The following is a 23,768-nucleotide window of genomic DNA, read 5'->3' on the forward strand; positions in this document are numbered from 1 at the left end:
TTTCAAGAAACAACAAGCAACGATCACTCTCCTTTTGATTAGTCTAGAAAACATAGGAGACATAGACCTAGAAACAAAAAGATAATCCAGAGTGGAATAAGAGTTCCCTTGACTCCAAGTATAATGAGGGAAACAGTCCCCCTGGACAGCATCATTCACTAAAGGCAGTTCCCAATCATCCACCACCCGACAAATAAATTCATCTTGCACTCTTGCTTTTTAAAAAGTTTTATAGAGGAGAAAAGCACTATAATGGGAAGCGTATAAAGATTCAGTGTTAAAATCGCCCATAATAATTATAGGACCCAAAAGAACTTCATAGATATCTGTCATTTTTGGCATGAAGTGCTCCACTGCCTCTTTAATAGGATTCATATAAATATTTAATAATAAACTACTTTGAGGTTTATTCAATTTGATGTCGAACCAGCTTAATTTGACTGTGAGAATATCCGGGGTGGAGATCTCTCGTTTCTCAGTAGTCGCCGGAGTAGTGTTCCAAATGTCACAAAGGAGCCTTCCAAAAGGTCTCGTCAAACGCCCCTTTTGCTCTGGGGAACAGCTAACAGTGAAATCCTCCAACATAGGAGTGTCAGTCAGCCACGTTTCTTGCAGGAAAATGATAGAAAGGCACTTTTTAGGCAAGCTGAGGCAGACAGCAAATAAGGAAAGTCCCTAGTGTTTCAAGAAACACAATTCAATAGGCATTCAGTCTTTCCTCAGTCTGACTTTGCTTGATGGGGTTTATTCAAGTGAAGTGAATTTGTGATGTGTGACCAATCAGTAATATGACTTTTAGAATTTGCAGTGTTCACCAGCATTCTTACACGTTATGTCTAACCATCGGTAGCGACATTAATTGTTAACACAAGAACATTATCCGACATGTCTATATTTGAAGATTGTTGCATATTTGACCTTGAGATGCTCGATAAGTAATTAACCCCCAAGCAAGGGAGTACATCATAACCGAGCATAATTAAAGAGGACTGTAACATTCGGTTTTCAGACCACCAAACACCAAACCCTTATGTCCAAATATTAAAATTGATCAAAAATAAAGGGAAACTGGAAACCAGACTCCTCCTAATCAACACTTACCAGAGTTCCTAAGACATAGACTTTGACAACTATATTGCAACTATTACTGGACCCATGGACCAATCCATGGAGGAAGACCCCGAACAAATGATCTTGATCTGTGGGGACTTAAACCTGACATTTTTGGACGGGAAGGGCCGACTGAAAATAAGATCTGATCTAGACATATTGGGAAAAAAATGGTTGATGGAAATGGACAGCCGTGACATGAACATGCTAAATGGCCAGACACAGGGCAACATTCCGGGAGCTGACACCTGGTTCTGCACCTCTAACAGTGCCTGCCTAGATTACTGCTTTGTGTCTAGAAAGACACTAGTATACACCAAATCATTTATGATAAAGAAACAAACAACAAGTGACCATGCACTACTAGAAATCGATCTACTATGGAAGGGAAAGACCCAGACGAAACTGTATACTTGCCCAATGGAAATAACATGGGGAAGAAATCGACTTAGAATCAAACCCGCTAATATTCCAAAACTAGCAGAAAAACTGGCAAATAACATCATAAGCAATAAAAATGCAACGGAATATAGATGGATGCTAAAAGAATCTGAAGTGAAAGGAAATCCTAAGGAAAAGCCTACAATTCAAAGGAAACATGCGTATAATAAAGAACTAGTTAAGAAGCGAAGGGCGTACAGAGCGGAGCAAAGAAGACTATCCCGAAGCCTCCTCCCGGACAAATTAGACCTGATAAAATGAATAAGCAACACTATAAAAACTGGCTAAAATCATCAAAGGCATGGAGAGCACAGGGTGATGCCGAAAAATGCTAGCGGCAGTAACAAAGGGGGAACGTGCGCTCCTTGTGGGAAATTATAAATAAGGGTGATGACCTTCAATCGGCCACAAATACAAATCAAATATCAAAAGAAGTCTGGGAGATCCATTTTACTGTGATTTTCAATGATGATACGGCCCGAAAATCGCCCCGAGATAATCAGAACGGGATACCTTAGCTCATATATATTGATAAAGACGATATAGCATTGAGAATCAACCAGCTAAGCTCCTTGAGTGCAGCAGGGCCAGATGGTATTTCAAATGGGATGATCAAAGAAAATGGTGAAGCTTGGGCAGACTTTATCCTGGTACTGTTCCAGCAAATCTTAAAAGCCAGAAAAATACCATAATCGTGGAAAGAAGCCTTGTTCGTCCCGATTTTCAAAAAGGGGGACCGGATGAACCCAAGGAACTATAGGCCAATAGCCCTTTAAGCCTCAATTGGGAAGATCTTCTCATCAATCTTGCTGGGAGATCTCAAAAACAGGGCCATAGAGGCAGGCATCCTTGATAATCATCAAACGGCCTTTATGAAGGGAGTTGGAACCTCCTTGAACCTGTTTTTGATAAATCTACTAAAATTGAGAGCAACAGACACAAAAGAGACCCTTTACCTACGGTTTATAGAACTGGAACAGACATTTGACACCGTCTGCAGAGACCTCTTATGGACAAAATTAAAAAATTGGAACTGCCCGGAAGATCTATCGGAAGCAATACAAGAACTTTATACAGACACCACAATCCGAATAATTCTGTCCAAAGGAGGAGAAAAAACAGACAAGATCAGGACTTCAAAGGCATCAAACAAGGGTGTGCCCTGGCCCCATTTCTGTTCATTTTATACATGGCTGACATGCAAAAATCGCAAGAAATTATTCGGGCTTTCCCGCCATAACTAGAAAAAGAAGATCTGGCTTGGGTCCTATATGCGGACGATGTGGTTTTTATCGACCAAACGGCAATTGGATTGCAAAGAAGATTGGTGCAGTTTAAGAACTACCTGGATAAAAACAAAATGAAAATAAACATAGAGAAATAAAGAATTCTAATAATGAATACAGCCCGAGGTGCCAAGAAAAAAATCCCCTATACTTGGTCACTTGAAAATCAAGCCCTAAAAGTGGTGGATACTATAATATACTTAGGCGTGATGATAAATAAAAAACACCAAGAGCAAGCCCAATATGACCTTTTAAAGGAAAGACTTATAAAACTAACCGTTCAAGGCAAAGATATGGAACATATTCTATGACTCCAATTATTACCTTTTTCAAACAAAAGGTGATACCAGTACTGACATACGGGGTGGAGTCTCTGCTAAACTTAACATGGGAAACTTGGGGAAAATTAGAAGCACATTTCTGACGGAAGAAACTTAGACTTCCGACTTGCCTGCAAATTGCCACAATTAGACATGAACTGAGGCTCCAATCCATGGCCTCTTTAGCCCGCTGGAAATCACTCTCTCTATACCGTAAATGTATCATTGAGAGACCGGCAGCTCCCTTTGAAATTTTAAAAACTACACCAAATGCCAAAGGAGAAAAAATCTTAGGAGCATGGAAACAAAAATGTATAGATATACTACTTCACAATGACATCAAAATAGAAACCCTAAAAGGCAACGCAGACAAAGCTAAAAGACGCCTAAAGGAAAGAGACTGGCTCGAAACTGACACGTCAAAAGCAGAGAATAGATATGGCCTGAACATTATCTGGGGGAAAAAAGCAGTAAATTATCTCCCAGCATACATGAAGACATTTCCTTCGCCCGTCTATCGTGATTTCTTGATGCGATGTAGACTGAACATATTACCATCGCGGGAAGTTCAATATCTGAGAAAGCAGATAACTGAGCAGGCTGCCCAATGTCGATTCTGTAAGAGCCCGGAACTAATCGAATCTACGAGGCATTTATCTCTCTCCTGCCCAAAACTCCAAACAGTAAGAAATCGATTTCTGAGAGAATCACTGATACAAGTTGACTACATCACTGAGGAGGAATGGTGGGAAAGACTAATGACGGTTCATAAAATTGGTCAGACATTGGATGTGTTGAAACTAGTAGAATTAATTTTCAAGAAAATAAGGACAGATGATGAACATCAAGTCCAGTGAATACCAACAAACTAATTTTGAGACTAATTACACACGAGGAGTCGAAATTCTACTCAACCATTTGTTAAAGGTTAACAAGGGATTCATGTTTAACCAATAAAACAATTAAAAAAAAAATAACCCAGCATTTGAGAGGATTACGCTTCTTCTAAAACCATTGATCTCACCAAATTGGATGTTAAGTATAATTTAACTATATCCACACGGTGTCAAAAATAAATTCCACTTGTAAAATGTCATTGGATACAATGGAAAGAAGACGAGGAATTTCATGTAATAAGACAACATATTGTATCTATTTAAGAGGACATCATGGGCATCACTAAAGAGCCTCTCAATAAACAAGACAGAAGTTCCTGAGTTCAAACCATTCAGGCATTTTCGGAGCTAGGGCTAAGGTCTTTTTGCGTGGACAGAATTAGAACTCAAGCATGAACTTTGGCATGAGATCATTTTATCACCTTTACCCTCTATACCTCTTGATATTGACTTGTGTAAATCTGGGACATCTTGCTTTGATTTCTCCCACCTCATAAAAAGGCCCCCGACAATCCAAATAGCGAGTCCACCAATTTATTCCCCATACCAACAACACCCACTTGCCCTACACGCAACTTTTTCCCACAATTGGTACCAAAGTTTGAAGCCAATTTTTTCCTTTTCTCCTACAAAGTCAGAAACATTGCTAATGGAGGAGGCGCCAGGGATACAATCTTGGGGAAGGTCATATCTGCAACAGCCAACTCCTGAACAGGACCCATCGCAGTATCCAAACACGTTGGTGCAGAAACACTCGGAAGGTCCCTGTTGGAGTGCTCAGTTAAAATACTAAGGTCCAAACTTGAGACTTTATCTGCAGGCGCAGCCATCTGTGGTTTCAGAAGGTGCGTTATCAACTTCAACCCCTTTGCATCACCTTTACCAGATTTCTTACCTCACTTTTTTTAACCTTACGAGCAGAATCAGACCAAAGAGACTCCTCCGATGTCAAAGAAGGTTCAACCTCAAAGGGCTCAGAACCAATCTCATCAGAGCCCTTCTTCATGCGAGATAAAGAAAGTTTCAGCCTTTGTAAGAATGTGCATGACCCGTTCTTATGTTTGCAATACTTTATATTTTTTGTTTTTTTGATGGCATGATGAAGTCTGACCTGTGTATCTAAATGTCTGTGTTGATTAGGAGAGCCCACGCTAGAAGCATGCTCTGCAGGTTTAGGCTGCATGTGAGTAGTCACGATTCAAGTTTCTCCGACAGGCCTGCCTTTGTGGTCAGCTCTATAGATTGGATGCTAAAGTCATTCAAATTACAAATGGGGTAATCCACGATGAGGACAGAGGGATCTTGGACACTTGGCGCAGGTCTCCCCCCATCCGTAATTGCTCTTTCATACACAGACTTTATTCTGTTACTGAGTGTCCCACATCAAGGAGGGGAGATTATTCTGTTACTGACTCTCCCTTTTAAGGGGGTGAGTTTTTATTGCTATTCTGTTACAGAGCAACCCCTTCAAGTTGGAGAATGTATTCTGCTATAGAGACTCCACTTCAAAGGTCTGAGTTCATTCTGGTATAGGGTTCCCCAAATCGTGGGGGGGGTATGTTTATTCTGCTACAGATAATCACTTTCAAGGGGGAGAGTTCAATCTAACACAGAGTCTCCCCTTCAAGGGGGAGACTTCATTCTGCTACATAGTCTCCCCCATCAAGTGGGAACCTTTATTCTATTACAGAGACTGCCCTTCAAGGGGGAGAGTTTATTTGGCAAAATAATGTTGCCCATCCAGGGGGAGAATGCATTCTGTTATAGAGTCTCCCCATGGATGGTTATGTTTTATTCTAGTACAGCGTCTCCCTCATCTAGTGGGAGAGTGTATCCTGCTACAGACTCTCACATCAAAGGGGATAGTGCATTCTGCTACAGTGTCTCCCCTTCAATGGGAGAGTTTATTCCGCTACATTGTTTCCACCATCAAGTGGGAGAGTGTATTCTGTCACAGAGTCTCCCCCAACATGGGGGGTATTTATTCTGACCAGACACAGTGAAGCCCCTTCAAGACGGGGGGATTTATTCTGATACAGAGTCTCCCCTTCAAATGACTTTATTCTGATACAGAGTCTCCCCCTTCAAGGGGAGAGTTTATTCTACTACACAGTCTCCCCCATCTAGTGGGTGAGGGAATTCTGCTACATAGTGTCCCACATCAAGGTGATCCAGTTAATTCTGTTAGAGTTTCTCCCCTCCAAGGGCAGTGGCTAAACAATATTTCAAAACAGAGACTTCCTTTTCCTGACTTGACTTTTCTAACATCCTCCGTAGAAGCGTAAAGAATTGTTTTTTTTTTTTTTTTAAAGCAAGATGATGGAGGATTTAAAATGGGATGAAATTCCCTTCTTTTCATGGTGAGAAAGTAATTCATACAGGGAGATTCCATTTCTGAATAATTTCTCCTGGGGAGACGTTGTTAGGGGTGGGTGGGAGTGTTTATGTTGTGACGCCAGCAGCTTGTGACAGGTGTGCGACCCCAGCACTGGTCAACAGCATACATCGAACACTAACCGGCTGAACACAGTGCTTTGGCATTGTAGGAGCTGCGATCCTCTGGCGCTGTGCTGTCACAGCACAGTGCTGCACCCCAGGCAGTTGGACTGTCTTTGTCAGAGGCCTAATGAAGAATACTGCTGCAACACATAACAGAGTGCACACAGGTTCGTCTGCTTCCCCTGGGCATGATGAGAGCCAAGGGAGGGAGACAGAAATCACAAGTAATACTGCTTTCTTCCTAATGGATTTTTTAGATGCATTCACTTGCGAGTCTGGAGGAGGTAGTATTCAGAAGAGAGAAGAGATTGGTCAATTTTGAGAAAATTTGGAGGAGATATCTTGATGTATTTTAATTTTTGTTCTTTTGCTTAATGGATTTCTGTTTTATGTTTCAGTGGGGGTTATGTTTTGGGCATTTGTAATTCATATGCTATGTCAGTTCTATATCACCATTATTCTTGATTGTTTGCTTTTGTGTTTTGTCTTTCACTGGTTACTTTTGTATAAATTTGTATAAATAAACAAGTTAAAAAAAGAATATTACATTGCACTGCTGTGACATCAGGCCAGTGCAATATCATTTTCATATTCCACTGGTGTGAAGTCATAGTAGGGTCATACAGCTTTACCGAAAATGTATTATTCGCTAATGGCTTTCTATAGACCCCATACTATACATACGGATATTTAATTGCCACAGTTTTCTGTTTGTTCCACTCTCTGAGAAGACACTCTGGATAATCAGTGTTCTCAATCTAGCTGCTACGGAAGCAGATTCAGAAATCAGCAATGATTTCTAATTCACATCTCTGTCCTTATTTGTTAATCGAGACTCAGCACACAGCAACAGTCACCAAGTTTACAACACAAAGGAAACACATGCAGTATGATAAAGCAGCGCTTAATACCCTCAACTCCCTTTAAAATGTGTGTTTCATTACGTTATGTTACCACATGAACTTTTTTTAACGTTGCCAAATGAATGCAACGTTTAAAATTTGGTGAAACACCATTATTAAGTAACCAGTGGAACAGTTAGCAGTACAAACTAAAGTCAACGCCCCCACGCCCACCTTTACTCACCCAAACATATTATGTGTTGTTTTTATTGGCATGGCTGTGTTGTGACGTAAGGGACTGTAATCTCTTTCCCTTCTTGTCTGTTTATAGCGTACTCAAAAATCGTACTGTTGTATATGGAAAAGTGTATAAAGTATCAAAGAAACGACACTCTTAGAAGGTGAATAATGCGTCATAACTTGGACTAGTTTTACACGCTTCAAGTCTAAAACTGTGTTGAGCTGGAGCAGTATAAAAAACCAGACACCCTTCATTGGGTGGAGTTGGCAACATGGTGCTCACTGAGGGGTTCTGGGCCGGTAGGGCTCAGCGGAGTGGATAGAGGGACCAGGAGATGGGATTTTGGCCTCCTGGTATGCTCCTCCCCTCCACGCCTCCTCCTTTTAGGCTTAAAATATAAATGTGATGTTACCATGACTCACTTGCGTAATGTGAATGTATTTTACTGTTCCCCATTGCCTTTTGTGCTCAAAATTGTGGACTAATGTTATTTTCGAGCTATGGGTGGTGGGTCTTCTTGGTGGGAACTGGCCTCTGCAGTGCCCATGGGGAAAAGAAAAGGTCAAACCATAAGAAGGAAATATCATTATATAGCTACGATGTGTTGGCTGGGTCATCCTCAGCTTTATCGTGTCGCCTCAGAGTGATAGGATGCGGTTAAGACTAATGCTGATAACTTTGTAACAGGAGCCCACGATAATATTCTCTGTTTCAGAAATAAAAGAGTGGGAAAGAATATGTGTAAAATGCTCCCCAGGGAAGACATGTGGAGGGGTTATTTGTGCAAGTCGATTGCTGTTTTGCAAGGTGCTACTAGTGATGACCTAAATGTTTTTAAAGCAAATATTCAATGCATTGCCCTTTTTGACCTCATGTAATGCACACTTTAGCAAATGCCAGTGACATTATTGTGATGTTATCTCTCCCGACCTACGGTACGTTCCGGGAGGTCGGGGAACGTTCATATGCCTCTCTCTCACTTACACTTACACAGAGCAAATGAATCACCCGACTTGCGATGTCCGCTGCTTGCGCCAGAATAATCCATTCTGGGCAAAACCTTTATTACGGCCCAGTTCATGTGGCACGGGTCTCCCCTCACTTACGTGATAGGACCCAGCTTAACTAAATCACACTCCTCCCAAACTTAGAATACTTGACAAACACGAAAACTTTCTCAATGTATCTTGCTGGTTCTCTTCTACCTCGGGCCTTCGGTGGTGCATCCCTTGCAGCACATATGCTTGTAGCTGGGACGCGGGCCGTGGCCTCTCTCAAACGCTAATATGTTGAGTGTGTTCTCGGGTAGCTCGGTCTCGTTGAGGCCTGCGGCCGTGGGGTCTTGTGCTTGGTCAAAACCCTGTTCTGAGTTTACTCGTGGGGATGCATTCCCATTCGCTCTTGCTGGTGTCTCCGGATCTGGTGGGGGATCTTCACTTGGTGTTCCAGGGTTCGGTTGTTCCTCCCATAGTGTCGCTGGAACCTTTCGGAAATGGGATACATTTTGTGTCACCACTTCTGTCCCTCTGGCAGCTGGTACCATGCTGTGGTTGGCGTCCTTACTGTCCATGGGTGCGACTCGTAAGTCAGTGTCATCTTCTTCTGGGGTGTTCTGGTCTTCACTAACACGGTGCCCCCTGGCTGCAGTTCCCTGTGCTGTGTGTGTCAGGCTTGACTCTCTTTCTCATTCCACCTGGCTCGCCTCTCCTCTATGAGTGGTATGTCAGAGTCGGGGATCACCCAGCTCGGGTGTAGCGGTAGTTCAGCTTGTATTGGCATTCCGAACATCAATGCTGCTGGGCTTACTCCTGTGGACGTATGCAGGGTTTATCTGTGTGTTCGGAGGAATCTATATTCTGCTGGCAGCCAGGGTTGGTTGTGATCTTTCGTAATTCTTATGGTTTTGTTTAAGGATCCCATGAAGCGTTCAGCATCACTGTTTGCTTGCAGCCAGCATGGGGTGATCTTCTGGTGTTTTAAATTCAGGTTGGTGAGAAACTGCTTGTGTTCATGGCTGGTAAATGGTGGCCCATTGTCACTTTTCAGTTTCCTGGGTATCCCGTGTATGGCGAATACTTTCTTGAGGGCAGTGATGACTGACATGGCGTCTGTGGACTTGACGTGCTCCACTTCCGGGTATCTGCAAAATGTGTCCATTAGGACGAAGAGGTACCCTTCTCCTCTTGTCTGGTGGTGGGTTGTGGGTGGCGAGACAGGTAGTCAGCCGGATTGTCTCTGTACGAAACTTCAATGTTGAACGGATGCAATTGGAGCATCAATTTTTCTAGCCATGCTGGGGGTGTGGTGCTGACACTCTGAAAATCAGTATCAGTGGTTTGTGGTCTGTGAATACTTTCACTGGTTGCCCTAGGAGATATACACTGAAGTGGCAGAGGCCCCATAGGATCTCTAGTGCTTCCTTCTCAATGTGGGCATAGTTTTGTTCGGTCTTTGTTAGCGCTCGGTTGGCGAAAGCAACTGGGTATACGCTGCCAGTGTTGAAGAATGCTATTTTTGTGGTGCTGGATAGCAAGACTTAAAAAATAAAAAAAAGTTGTAATGTTGAATTTAATCAAAATTGATTTTTTTACATCTTCAATCTAGTTTCGTAATAAATTAATTGAAGTGGGACATATCTCTAGAGGGTTAAAGAGACGGTAGAGGAAGGCTAGGAGTGGCCCAAGTAGTTGCATTGTGTTTAGATTCCAGATTCAGTCGCTATTTGCCATGAGGCTCTGTCCCCGCTGATCATTCTTGCCCACCATATTTCTTCATCTGTCGATGACGAGTATCTGAATAAGTATTTCATGTAAGGGAGCCTAATGTCCACCGTGCTGGGGCAGGATAGTAGGAGATGGCAGATTGTCTCCTTTTCCTTGCTACAAAATCTGCAGTTTTTGGTCAACGAAAGTCCTCTGATTTGACGTATTTCGTTAGTATCAAAGAGATTCAATCTAGCTCTCATTATGGTGTTTCGTGCTGATCGACTAGAGAACTTTTTGATGTAGTTCTGTAGCGAGTTTAGTTTGTTCCATATTGGAGGGAGGTGGGATGTACGTTTGCTGCTATTTGCTGCAGCTAGAGTATGAATCAACGAAAACTCTTTTATTTTTTTAGTTACCCTTGTGGGGTTGTACTTTAGATTGTCTTCTGAGCACTCTACACTTTTTAATAGCGCAAAGTTTTCATTTCGATTCACATGTTTCTTTGATGTCCAAGCTGTGGAGGAAAGTACAGTTCAGGATGACACATTTCCTGTACAACATGAGCGTATTACACCCCATGGTGCCCTGTAGGGAGAGTAGACTTAGTTTGCATCTGATCAGAGAGGCTGGGGTTGAATTTGGCAGCCCTAAAACCGTTCTCCAAAAGAGGGCCTCCAGTTTTGGCCATATTGTTTTGGGTAGATAGGGCATAGCCTCAGAACCATAGGTCACAGTGGGAACAACCTTCAACTTATAAAAGTTAAGTACTGGGATGTTGGAGAAGCGTCCACATTTTCTTTCTATTGCCTTTCCTTGTGTCGCCAAGTTTCGGATCTTCTTTAGGAGAGCTTCTTGCATGGCAAGTTCTTTTTTTGAGTTGTCTAAGACCACACCCAAGTATTTAAACTTTTTGACTTTGTCAACGTCTATTTTGTTTAGAGACTAGGTTACCAAGACTTTTATGCGTTGGAATGCTGTTGGTGTTGTCCTGCCCATTCCCATTGTTTTTCCTTCTTTGTGAGTTCTCTCAGAGGTGCTGCAATGGTGACCAGGTCGGGCATAAACCCCGCACAATAAGTGGCCATGCCCATAAAGCTTCTCACCTCTGACGCTGACGTGGGGGCTTTCATTCCATTGATGTCAGAGACCTTTGCTGGGTCAGGTGACACCCCGTCGGAGTTGAATACGTAGCCAAAGAAGTTCAATTTGCTTTTGTTGAATTTGCATTTCTCTGCGTGTAGAGTGAGGACTGATTCCTCTAGGCGCTGGAGGACTGTGGCTAGTCGCTCATGGTGTTGGCTTGTCGTGGTGCCATATACTAAAATGTCGTCACTAATGTTGGTGGTTCCAGCAAGGCCATGAAGTACTCTTCTGATCTCATTCTCAAAAACCTCTGCCACTGAGGAAATACCAATGTTCAGCTGTTTGTATCTTCGGAGTCATAGGTGGGATGAAAACATTGTTATGTACCTGGACTCTCTGGCGAGGCATAGTTGGTGATAGCCCGACCTTAGGTCGAGTTTGCTGGAGACTTTGGCTCTCGTTAGGTCCATGATCAGCTCATCAATGGTGGGGGTGACGTGGCGTTACCCGACCGATGGCTAGGTTGGACAGCCTCATGTCAATGCATATTCTTACAGCATTAGGTTGCTGTGGTTTGTGGGCGACAGCCATCAGTGACAACCATGGAGTGGAGTCAGATGTTTTCTCGATTATCCCTTGCTTCTCTAGCTTCTCCAGCTCTTTCTCCACAGATTCCCTCATATGGAAGGGGACTCAGCGATGTTGTACGGCCTTGGGCTCAATCGTTGGGTCGATGTGTAGTTTGGTTGTTTCTCCCACGGAGGCATCCCATTCCTTGAAATACTTTGTGGTGTTTTTCTAAGAGGTTGTCTATTTCCAGTGGGTTAACGCTGAATGCAAAATGTACCAGGTGCAATTTCTCTGCGGTGTGGCAGCTTACTTGTGTTTCCAGTCCCGCGTCTACCACATATATTCCGGCCCAGCATGTGGCTTTGTTGTACGCTAGGTCTGATCGGAACGACCCGGGTACTGGTAGGTGCCTCTTGCACCCATACGCAAAGAGTCTCACTCGTCTGTCTTGGAGCGTTGGCTTCGGGTCTATGGTGTTGTAAGGTTGGATGGGCATGATGTTCACCGTCGCTCCTGTGTCTACGACCACCCTGATGGGGTTCCCATCTGACAGGATGGTGCACAATGTTCGTTTGTGTTGTTTTCTCTTCCGGTTGTGTTTTGTTCTGTTCGGTTTTATGGCAGAGAGCATGTGAACTTGATGATCTTTTCCTTTGGTCTTCTTCCGTCTTTCCTTTTCGCATCTGGCGGAGGACGCACCTTCATCCGAGGACTCACCTGCTTTGCTACTGCTAGGCGATCTCTGAGTGGTGGCGACAGCTCTGGCTTTTCCTCTTCCCCTTTGTTGCCGGTTTGAGGTGCATTGTCGGCCCGGGTCCCTCGGGGGTGTGGGGTTCAGGCATATGGCTACAAAGTGATTCAGCCTTTTGCACTTTCTACAGGTTACTCCTAAGGCCAGACATGGTTCGCCTCTGTGCCCAGGGACCACCACACCACTTGCAGGTGTCACGTCATCCTGATGGGCGTTCCGGCCTTGCGCTGTTGGGGCGCCTTTCTTCTTGTCGACCTCGGACTGCTGCTACTTATTCTTTTTGCGTGTTGTCCAGGGGCAGGCACTGGATTGCTGCTTCCATGACCGCTACTTGATCATCCGTGCGCTCCCGTAGTCTCCACATAGCCAGTATGCGGTCCAACGAGATGTTTTTCTCCGACAGTACTGCCCTTTGTAGTTTTTCGGACGACAACCCATTGATAATCTGCAGACGGGCCGCAAAGTCTTCGTCTGGAAATTCACAATCGACCTCCAGTTCCCTAAGTCGTGCATGGAAGTCGTCAATGGTTTCTTTCTCCCTCTGGTGGGTCATGCAAAAATTGAACCTTTCACAGTCTGAGTTCAGTTTGGACTTGGATTTATTGTTTAACGCCCCTTTTGCTGAGTTTTACTCGTCTGCTGTCCCTCTGTTCGGAAGCGTGTTGAATAGATGTAGTGCTGCAGCGCCGATGTTTAGTAGTAGAAGCATGCATTTTCTCCTACCTTCAGCAATGTCTCTGGCCTGTAAGTGGAGCTCAAATTGTTGGAGCCATATCCCCCATCTGAGGGCAGCTCCCGTGGTGTACGGATACAACGGTTTCATAAAGGTTGTTTGCGTGGTTTCTTGGCTGTCCATGCTTTCTCTTCACACTGCGCTGCCACTATTTGCTCTGGACGTGCTAGTATGGGGTCTGGTCATGTTGGCTCACCTTGTTGTATTGGCGCTGGCCTGCTGTTCGTCTCTTGCGCACTTTCTCCATTGCATGCCTTTTTTCCCCTTTTTTGCTGTGCCTGTGGGCAGCATGTGTTCCCACGTGGTTGTCGTGGTTGGGCTTAAATGTCCTCACCTTGTCTGGGTGCACCACTGTGTCTCCCTTATGATGGCTTGGAAAACTGTGGTGATGATGATCCTTGAGGCCTTCTAGACCTTTCTGGTATTCGTGGTGTAATCGTTGGGCAGGCAGTAGAGTGGCACATTATTATTATTATTATTATTATTATTATTTTTGTTCCCGTTTGTTTGTCACACGTGGCTTCAAACAGCCTCGTCACCAGTGTAATGTTATCTCTCCCGACGTCCGGTACATTCCGGGAGGTCGGGGACATTCATACGCCACTCTTTCACTCTCACTTATACAGAGCAAATGAATCGCCCGACTCGCAATGTTCGCTGCTGGCGCCAGATTAATCCCTTCTGGGCAAAACCTTTATTACGGCCCAGGTCACGTGGTGCGGGTCACCCTTCGCTCACGTGATCAGGCCTAGCTTAACTACACCACAATTATATGCTTAAAAAAGCAAGTGGTTTAAAGGCGATGTGTTTTGAAGAATGACGTTGCATGTATGCTCGCATGTAGCCACCCTTTTACAACATTTTGGGTGGGTTTCATTAATGAGAGTCTATAAGGTTGTGTGGTATATTGTAATTTACAGTACACAGCATTGGAGACCTTTGTAACTTGTGTGCAAAGGATACTTGTCTGACATTGTTGTTTTCTATTGGGACGTTGATGTCTGTATTTCACATCATCTGCGACTTGACTTTAAAAAGCGTTGACAGCATCCATAATTCTGAGATGGGAGCCTCGCAAGATTGTCGTATGATGTCACGAAAGGATGTCATAGCTCTCTGTTGTAATGTGCATAGGCGCATGTGGAATGTTGATGCCGGTTCAGGAATCAACATTCCACAAGGCCCAGTTTATCTCTGACTCTGGTGGTGGTACCTCGACATTGGGGTCCATGCAATAAAGAGCTTAAATACACTTACCTGTGTGAGGAGATCCTGTCATTGGCGACGAGGATTTGTGTGGACCCCGGCTTCACGCGTGCGTTGCTGTTTCGGTTGCCTTTCCCGCTGCTGTCGGCGCACAGTTGCCCCATCCGCGCAGCGAAGAAAATACACTGCAAAGTCTTTGGCATCTATCCGAACAGCCCGGAGAATGCTGTTGGGGTGCCGGAGGATTGGCGGGGGCCCTGTTAGGGCACCGGAGGATTGGTGCTGCCCGTGCTGTCATCACCGCCAGATTGCAGGTGCTCCATGTACGGAGGGCTCCGTAGAGTCATGTTGCGGTCACGGCTGCAGGCGGGCCCCGCCTGGACGTATACGGCCCTGCCTGACCGTCTCACCGCTGTGCGAGCTGAGCAGTCACAAGATGGTGTGACTTGCGGTGGCCTCTGGTGGCTGCACAGGAGTCCAGCCCAGGCTCAGGTGAAGGATTGGTCAAGACGGGTGAAGGAGTGGCCTGGGACGCGATGCGGATATGTGTCCGCCCGAAGTCCTCTTTTTGTTTTGCCGGCTGCTGCCATCAGGGGGCGGGGCTATCTCCCGAGTCTCCGCATCCGTGGGGGAGGAGACGCGGATGTAGCGGCTGCTCCAGGCTACGTCCTAGGAGGATTTCGGAGTGTCGCTTCGTGTTCCATGCCAGCTGAGTGCTGCGGTGCTCACTTTGGACAGGTGACGGCAGCAAGGGGTTGATGGATATGGCTGCTAAGGTGCACCGGTAGGTCGCTTTGACTTTTTGCAGTTGTCTGTCTCACGGATTACCTGGATTGCACCTGACACTCTGACATTGACTTACGTGGGGCCAACCGGGCTGATTTTGAGTACTGCATTTTACATTTCAGTGCATGAAAACAAAGTGACAATTTACGGAGCTTCCTCATTGGTTTGGGACAAGGAACCCTTTTGGTTTCACAAGGAGCGTACTGTTTACTGGTTTGGGGTCTGCAAATTGATTTTTTTTTTGTTGGTGACCAGTGCACCCTCGATTTAACATGCCACATATAGCTGCGAGGCCTCCACCTGCCTTTTTGCCAAACCCTGGTGAACCTACTGCCCCTTGGGAGCAGTGGGTGGATGCCTTCAAAGTATACCTGAGGGCCGCCGGCGGTGCAAAATTCAACGATGATGAAAAGGAGGCTGCATTGCTCAATTGTATTGGTACTGAGGGCTTGAGCGTTTTTTCGTCACCTGCCTGGAGAGAATGTAATGGTTCCAGGTGGCGGTGAGGGAGAGATGGTTATAAGTGCATATGAGACTGCCCTGAAAAAATTGCAAATTCGATTTGGTAAAAGAGTTAATGTGGTTTTGGAGCGATATAAATTCTTTTCTAGGGCACAAGGATCCACGGAAAGCATAGATACTCATGTTACGGCATTACGAGCGCTAATGGCCACGTGTAGGTTTCCTGGTAATGGGGATGAACACATCAGGGACCAAATTATGATGAAGACCTCTAATCAAAAAATCAGAGCAAGATTGTGGATTGAGAGTGACCCATCCTTAGATAAGGTGTTGGAGATTGCTAGGGCAATTGAGGCTTCCAAGACGAGCGTACAGATTGTTACTGAGAGGGATGCGTCTAGGGAGGTGGTTCATGCTGTAATACCAAAGAACAAGAAAAATGTGGATAAGGTGAATGGTCAAGGGGGCAGGTGGTCTAAGGGTAAGGATGGGTGTAAAAATTGTGGTTGGTACAGCCATGCGGCTGATTCTAAGTCCTGTCCCGCTAGCAATGTTGAATGCAGGAAATGTAGACGCGTGGGCCATTATGCACGCATGTGTAAAGTGCAAGTGGTGGCTAATGTTGCTCCAGATGATTCCAGAATGTTACAAGAAGGTGCCTCAGGCGGTAGACCTGAACAGGGTGTGATTCTGCATGTGGATGGAAGTGTGCGAAAGGGTCCCTGGGTTTCAGTATTGGTGGATGAGCATCCTGTGGATATGTTGGTGGATTCAGGGTCACCTTACACAATGGTGGCTCCAGAAGTGTATCATGAAGTATTGGGTAAACAGATTTCAACTTTATTGGCTTCGGACATCAAGCCATGCGCATATGGGCAGAACCCTATTGATGTACTGGGACACAATTGGTCCAATTTTTCCTTCAATGGGAGGAAAGCTTTGGGTAAACTGTATGTGGCCTCCAAGGGCACTAGTGTGTTGGGTTGGGACGAGCAGGCAGTTTTACAAATGCAGAGTCATCCGGGTAAGGAGGTGCCAGTTCTCAGTATTGTAGAGGGAGCGGTGGATAGCAAAATAGTTACGCCAACGGTGCTCATGAATGAGTTTCTAGAGGTATTTTAGTATACTCTCGGTAAGTTCAGAGGTTTTGCCCATCGCATCGTGCTGAAGAGGGGCACAGTCCCTAAAGTACACAAAGTGAGGAGATTGCCGGTAGCGGCAAGGGAGGCATTGAAAGCGGAGTTGACCAAATTACAGACGGCAGGTATAATTGAACCTATTGAGTCGTCAGAGTGGTTGTTTCCCGTGGTCTTGGTCAAGAAGGGTGATGGGAGTATCAGAATGTGTGTAGACCTTCGGGAGCTTAATTGTAGCATTTGGGTAGATCGGCATCCCTTGCCGAACATTAACGAGTTGTTGTTGACATTGGGGGATGCAAAGTATTTTTCCACCTTTGATTTGTCAACGGCGTACCATTTAATTGACCTGCACATTGACTCTAGGCCTCTCACATCATTTGTGACTCCTTTTGGGGCATACCGTTTTTGTCGCATGCAATTTGGCCTTGCTTCAGCTTCTGCTGTGTTCCAACGGTTAATGCAGCAGATGTTTGGAGGGGTCTCTGGAATAAGTTATTTTCAGGACGACATCTTGGTGTGGGGTAGTAGCAGGGAGGAACATGATGTTAGGGTCAGGAAGGTCATGCAGATTCTTAAAGAGAGAGGTCTGACTGTAAAACTAACCAAATGTCAGGTGGGTGTGGAAGAGGTTACCTATTTAGGTTTTAGCCTGAGTTCGCAGGGTGTTACCCCTAAGGGAGAGTTGGTACAGGTTATGAGAGACACGCCAGTTCCAGCCAATAAAAACCAGCTGAGGGCTTTCCTGGGCCTTGCAGAGTATTATGTTAAATTTATATCCAACTATGCTGAGAAGACGGTGGCCATGAGGGCCCTGTTGAGGAAGTCAGTCAGATTTGTGTGGTCTGAGGAGTGTGGGGCAGAATTTGAGCTGGTTAAGAGAGATGTGGAAAATGCTCCGTGCCTGAGGTCATTTGATCCCAAGAACAAGACTGTACTTACGGTGGATGCGAGCGAGGTGGGTTTGGGTGCGGTGCTAGAACAATGTGTGGATGATGAATGGATGCCGGTGGCCTTTGTCTCGAAGACGCTGAGAGATGTGGAAACCAGGTACTTGGTAATTGAGAGGGAGACCTTGGCTGTGCTGTGGGCTTCAAAACATTTCAGGACATTTCTTTGGGGTATACCGTATATAGTCAGGACAGACCACAAACCGTTGGTGCAGGTGTTTTCTACCAAAGGTGTGATGGCAGTATCCCCGACGATTTCGAGGTGGTCGGTGGAGCTACAGGATTACAATTTCTCTTTGCAATATTTTCCAGGGAAGTTTAATGTGGCGGATTGTTTGTCCCGTTTGCCTGTGATGGAGGGTGACAGTCACAACCAGGCCGGGTTGGTGAAAGAGGAGGACTTGCAGGGGTGTCAGGTTGCTTATGTGGCTTCTGCTGTGGAGAAGTCGTTGTGGGATGTGGAGTCTGAGTCTGATGTTGAATTAAAATGGATCAGGGAGGGTCTGGTTAAAGGTTGGCATACCGTCGAGGACAAACCTGAGGGGAGAGGCTATTCCCAGGTATTGCATGAATTGGCTGAGGGTCCTTGGGGTGTGTCCAGAGGTGTCAGGTTGATTCCCCCTGTAAGTCTAAGAGGTAAAATTGTGGAATTGGTGCATGCTGGTCATTTGGGTCAGTCTTTGACCAAGAGGAGACTTAGGGAAGATTACTGGTGGCCGTCTATGGACAAGGATGTAGAACAGGCGGTGAAAGATTGTCAGGCTTGTGCCATCAGTGATAAAAGTAAGGTATTGCATCCACAACCGGTACATCCTGTAGATGTTCCTGAGCAAGTCTGGACTAAATTGGCTTTGGACATCATGGGTCCTTTTGAATGTCTTCAGCCTGACTATAGATATCTGTTGGTTTTGGTGGACTATACATCCAGGTGGATCGAGGTAGCCGCCTGTGGTAATATCACTACAGATTATGTTATTGCTTTTTTGAGGAAAGTGTTTGACCGTGAGGGATTACCGGCCAACTTAGTTACAGTTAATGGTGTGAAGTTCACGTCCAGAGCCATGAGAGAATTTTTGTTCAGCAGGCCATTTCCCATCACCGGACTGCTTTATATAATCCATGTGCCAATGGTCTGGTTGCGTGGGCGAATGGTACCATTAAGTCTGCTATACAATTGGCTTTGGCTAATGGTTTGGATTGGCAGGATGTTGTGACACTGTACCTGGCTGCGTATCGTAGGACTCCTTCAGTGGCTACGGGAAAGTCTCCATTTGAACTCATGAGGGGCAGAAAAGCAGGAACTATGTTGAGAACTTTGGCTTTGGGTGGCGGTGGTTCATGTAATGTGGATCTGCAAAGTATACATCACAGTATTCTGGCGCGCCAGGAAGCTTTGGTTTCTTCCCAGAAATTCAGGAAGGAATTAGGCGTTAGGCCTGGGGATAATATGTACATAAAAAATCCTAGGTTGGTTCACATAGGCAATAGCACGTTTTTACCCCCAAGGAGAGTTGTGAAGACCGGTAAGGGTCATGTACAATTGGAGGATGGCTCCGTGTGGAGTAAAAGACGTGTGGTGGTGGATGGAGTCAAGCGTGCTGGAATGTCAGGTGCAGATTTGAGAGGGGAATCTCAGGATGTAGCTCTGGACTTTGATCCTGTGGGTTCCCAAGGAGTGAGGTGCGAACAGGAAGAGGATGTTCCGGGATCTTCTGGTTCAGGTGTGAATGTGGAGAGTGAGATTGTTCCTCCTCAGCAAGCTGATGTGGGGCAAGGTGGGGGCCGCCTCGCTAGGCAGTGGGGGCCCCCCATAAGGTTTAGAGACTACATTTGTTAAGTGTTGCACTGTTGTGTATTTCAGGTGCGATGGTCTTGATTACTATTCTGTATCATTGCGACATGTTTTGTTTATGGAGGAAGGGTAGCTATATGTTACTGTTTCTTTCACCATTGCTTTTATTTCCTGTTCACTTTGCATTTTGTTAATGTTGTTTTTGGTTATGTAAGGGAAGAGGATATGTTGTAATGTGCATAGGCGCGTGTGGAATGTTGATGCCGGTTCAGGAATCAACATTCCACAAGGGCCAGTTTATCTCTGACTCTGGTGGTGGTACCTCGACATTGGGGCCCATGCAATAAAGAACTTAAATACACTTACCTGTGTGAGGAGATCGTGTCACTCCCCCATCGTGCTCCCTGCCTTGGTGTTATAATATCCTGGGATGTGATAGGTCTCAGAGATGTAATGGAAAGCGAGCAGCCAGTGGGAAGGTAGAGCCTACAGCACAGAGAAGGCACATCACAATACTAAAGTGTGGCACACGTGGCATAATGTGACCCTTAAAAGGGCCTGCAGTGCCCACTGGCTTGCTGCCACCCCAGTTCTTTCTAGCTTCTGAACCCAGCCAGGAGAATGGTCAGCAGAGATGTGTGCACATGTAATCTACTTATAGTCCGTATGTCCATCATTCTAGGTGGTCCACACACGGGTACCAATGAGAGCCTCAAATCGAGCATTTATGTTATGGTTGCGCCATCTCCTTCCAACTGATAAGAGAGGGGACCTCATTACAATTTTGGCAGTGTGTGAAAAAAAAGTGTTCGTAATTGCGGTAAGAGACTGAAGCATGTCCTAGGTTGCTTGTGGTCTTGTGAGCAAGGGGTGTGACCAAGCAGTGCGGACTAGACTGCCCCTTTTGTGGTGGGACCAGGCCTGATTTGCAAATGATCTTTCCCCTTGTGTAATTGCTTGGCAAGCGAAGAACGATGGCCTGGAAAGTTGCCCAGAGCAATACGAAAGGATAAGGTGAATTCTAAATCTTCCAGCCATCACCTCTTTTGTTTTGCTGTAAATGCTTTTTTGGCAGTAAAGGAATTACTGCCAAACTCGAAATGAGGCCCAGGGTTCCAGGCAGTGCCTCTGTGGTGCCTGGTCATACATACTCTCCAGGCAGTAAAATACAGGCCGTACATGTAACTTGCACCAAGAGATACCACTTAATGCCCTAATTGCCCCCTCTAGCCTGCCCAAAGTTAAGTGTGTTGATGGAGCTGGGTAAAGTGATGACATACCATATGAAAAGAGTAGATCATTCCAGAAGTCAAATATATCACCAATTGCGCTCTGCACTGTTTTGGAGATTAAAATTACGGTTGAAATATTTGAATTGCTTGTAGTGTGTTTTTAAAAGTAATGTAATTCATAGGCCCACATTTCTCTCCCCCTCACAGTTTTCAATGTCCCAGAGCAAGATACTATAATTGGGACTCTGACCGTGTCGGTGGAAGCTGTGGAAGCCCTTCGCGCTGTTTACTGGGAAAGAAAAGACCGACCCTTGTCTGGAAAGAGGGCCGCCTTTTGTGGCAGCATCTGAGTTCACTGCATAGATCTTTCTGGACTACTCTATGGTTGCCATCATAGGTCTGCTATGGTTATTAGCTATGTCCCCCTGCAGATGTTTTGGACTTCAGCTCCCATGATCCTGGGATAGTCGATGATGAAGGATCTTGGAATTTGTAGTCCAAAGGGCCACATAATGAACAACTATGATTTATATCATACTTGAATATTTCTGTGGAAAGATGTTTATGTGGAGCAGCAGTCCCACATCACTAACTGTCTGTTGCTCTTACATATTTTCATGGTCTCTACCAAAGCATGTTCCTAATTCCATCTAGCTTGCATTAGCCTATTTCTATATTTCTGTCACAAGCAGGAAGGCATATGAGACTGTCTTCCTCATAGATAATTTGTCTTTTATTTCTGTCTACCTCTGCTTCCGTCTACATCTGCTGTGCGGATGTTGAGTCTGTCAGCCTTGGTTTATGACAGTCTTTGTTGTCCCTCCCGCCTCTGCGATAAATCCCATCCACATGTTTTGATGCAAACAGCATAGCTGTTGGCACCCTCCTGCCCTGGTAAGTACTACATTGTCTCAATTTATCCTAGATAATTGGGAATAAATATGCAAGAGTGATGTCGTATAACACGTTTCCGCTTATTGTCCCGTGGAACAGATAGGAGAGGTCACCGACACAAGTCTCATAAACTGGATTCTTCTTTAATGATTTAATGACCAATTGTAATTGTTCATTTATAACGCACTTAATACCAACGAGTAGTTTCCAAGCACGGGATCGGGATGCGAACCTGTGTTGCACCGCGTTGTCTTGCTTCCAAGACAAGCACGTTCCCCTGAGCTATCCTTCCTCCCCTTAAAAAACGGTTCAATCGAGTTCAGAACAATAGACTCCCCCACAAATGTTCTCTTCTGCTTTAGCACGCTTCTACCACAAATCAATTAAAACCCTTTCAACCTATATACTCCATATTAGTGTCAACGAGATAATATACAAATTGAACACTGAGCCATAAAGAGAAAGCAGGACTACTATGAATATAACAGAATGTTAACATGACAGCAGATATCCTGCTTGATGGAGGATTGACGGCATTTTCTGAAGCTGTTGTCGAATGTTGCTAGCTGCTGAAGTTTCGAGATAGTAAAACTGATTGGTGGGAGAAAGCAAGACCCAGTGAGGGGCGGAGTGGAGAGCAAGTGGTACATAGCATGATGGGGCAAGAGTGCGTTCCAGAGTCATGAGGTGGGTGCTTTCTAAAGCCTGCTTCTAGCAATGTTCAGTCATTTCTGTTTGGTGCAAATGATCATTTTCTTTACACAAGCGGATTGGCATGCACAACGGTCTGTCCAGTGAAGAGATGGGAAGGTACAGCCAGGGAAGTGGAGGGGCCATGTAAGAGCTCTCCGCCTTGTTTCATTTAGTACTTCTCAGGTGAACAGGATACCCCTTGTGTTCATCGGAACATGAACTGGTCAACGATCTTTGGATCACTGGCAACACCCACAGTCAATCTCTGGCACTCTTCTGGTCCATAGTTGTTGGCTCCACAGGCCAAACCTATTAAAGATGCATGGGTCTCAATGCTGTGTTGACGATCATAAGATGCCTCAATAACTGTTAATAAATCATACAAATGATGTTCTTCGTCCCATTTGATTTTTGGTGGCACGCAGGCAATAAATTAAAATACATCTTCAAGAAGGTACTCACAGCTGTCCAGCATTTTTTTTATTGAGTTGCTCTGTCACTCAGAAACATAGATGCATTTCATACAAATGATAAAGCTCATACATAATACTTCTGTCAGTTTCAGTGAAGATGGTAACCCTTGATGATGTAATGGAATTAGCCATCTTCTATGACAATTTTACTGCAATCAAAACCGTTGTGCTTTTCTAAGGTACAAGGAGAACTGTAATTACATTTAATGCTACCCAATGCTATGTTCTTTTAGGTTTTTGTAAATGTATCAATAACTTAAGCTTCTTAGCAGAGAATTCTGCTTGTATACAAGATCAAGCTAAAAATATTGTAGCATGGCCTGCAGTGAGATTATCATGTACCCTACATTAACATTTCAACTTGCATTTGCTTCATTGGCACATACATGTCGTTGTTTTGTCTTCCATGCATTGTTTTTTTTCCATTGTCTTCCATGCATTGTTTCTTTCTCATGTCGTTCTGGTTCCTGATTGATCTGACCCAGAATTTCCTATGATAATGAACAACTTAGGCATGTTCATACCAGTCGGCTACTGAAAGTGGCCTCTCATTCGCTCAGGTGCAATGATCAGTGCCGGATGATCCATTAAGCCAAGTAGGCACTGGCCTTTGGGCCCCACTCCTTTTAGCAGCCCTGTGACAATGGGTCAAAATAAAACAGTGCAG

The 23,768-nt window shown here is 44.9% G+C and overlaps 1 protein-coding gene across 7 annotated transcripts in view; it reads left to right on the forward strand.

The window, feature by feature from the left end:
- The window catches only part of RPGRIP1 (RPGR interacting protein 1), a 638,645-nt gene extending 615,184 nt beyond the window's left edge, over positions 1-23,461 (forward strand). For all 7 annotated transcript variants that reach the window (XM_069633891.1, XM_069633894.1, XM_069633896.1 and 4 more), the window contains one exon: positions 21,249-23,461. In XM_069633891.1, coding sequence (XP_069489992.1) covers positions 21,249-21,391 — 143 coding nt within the window. In that variant the 3' untranslated portion in view covers positions 21,392-23,461. The remainder of the gene's footprint in view (positions 1-21,248) is intronic.
- Positions 23,462-23,768: the final 307 nt, after the last annotated feature.

Source organism: Ambystoma mexicanum, chromosome 13 (genome assembly GCF_040938575.1).
Source record: "Ambystoma mexicanum isolate Mex_15411 chromosome 13, UKY_AmexF1_1, whole genome shotgun sequence".
Taxonomy (NCBI): Eukaryota; Metazoa; Chordata; class Amphibia; order Caudata; family Ambystomatidae; genus Ambystoma; species Ambystoma mexicanum.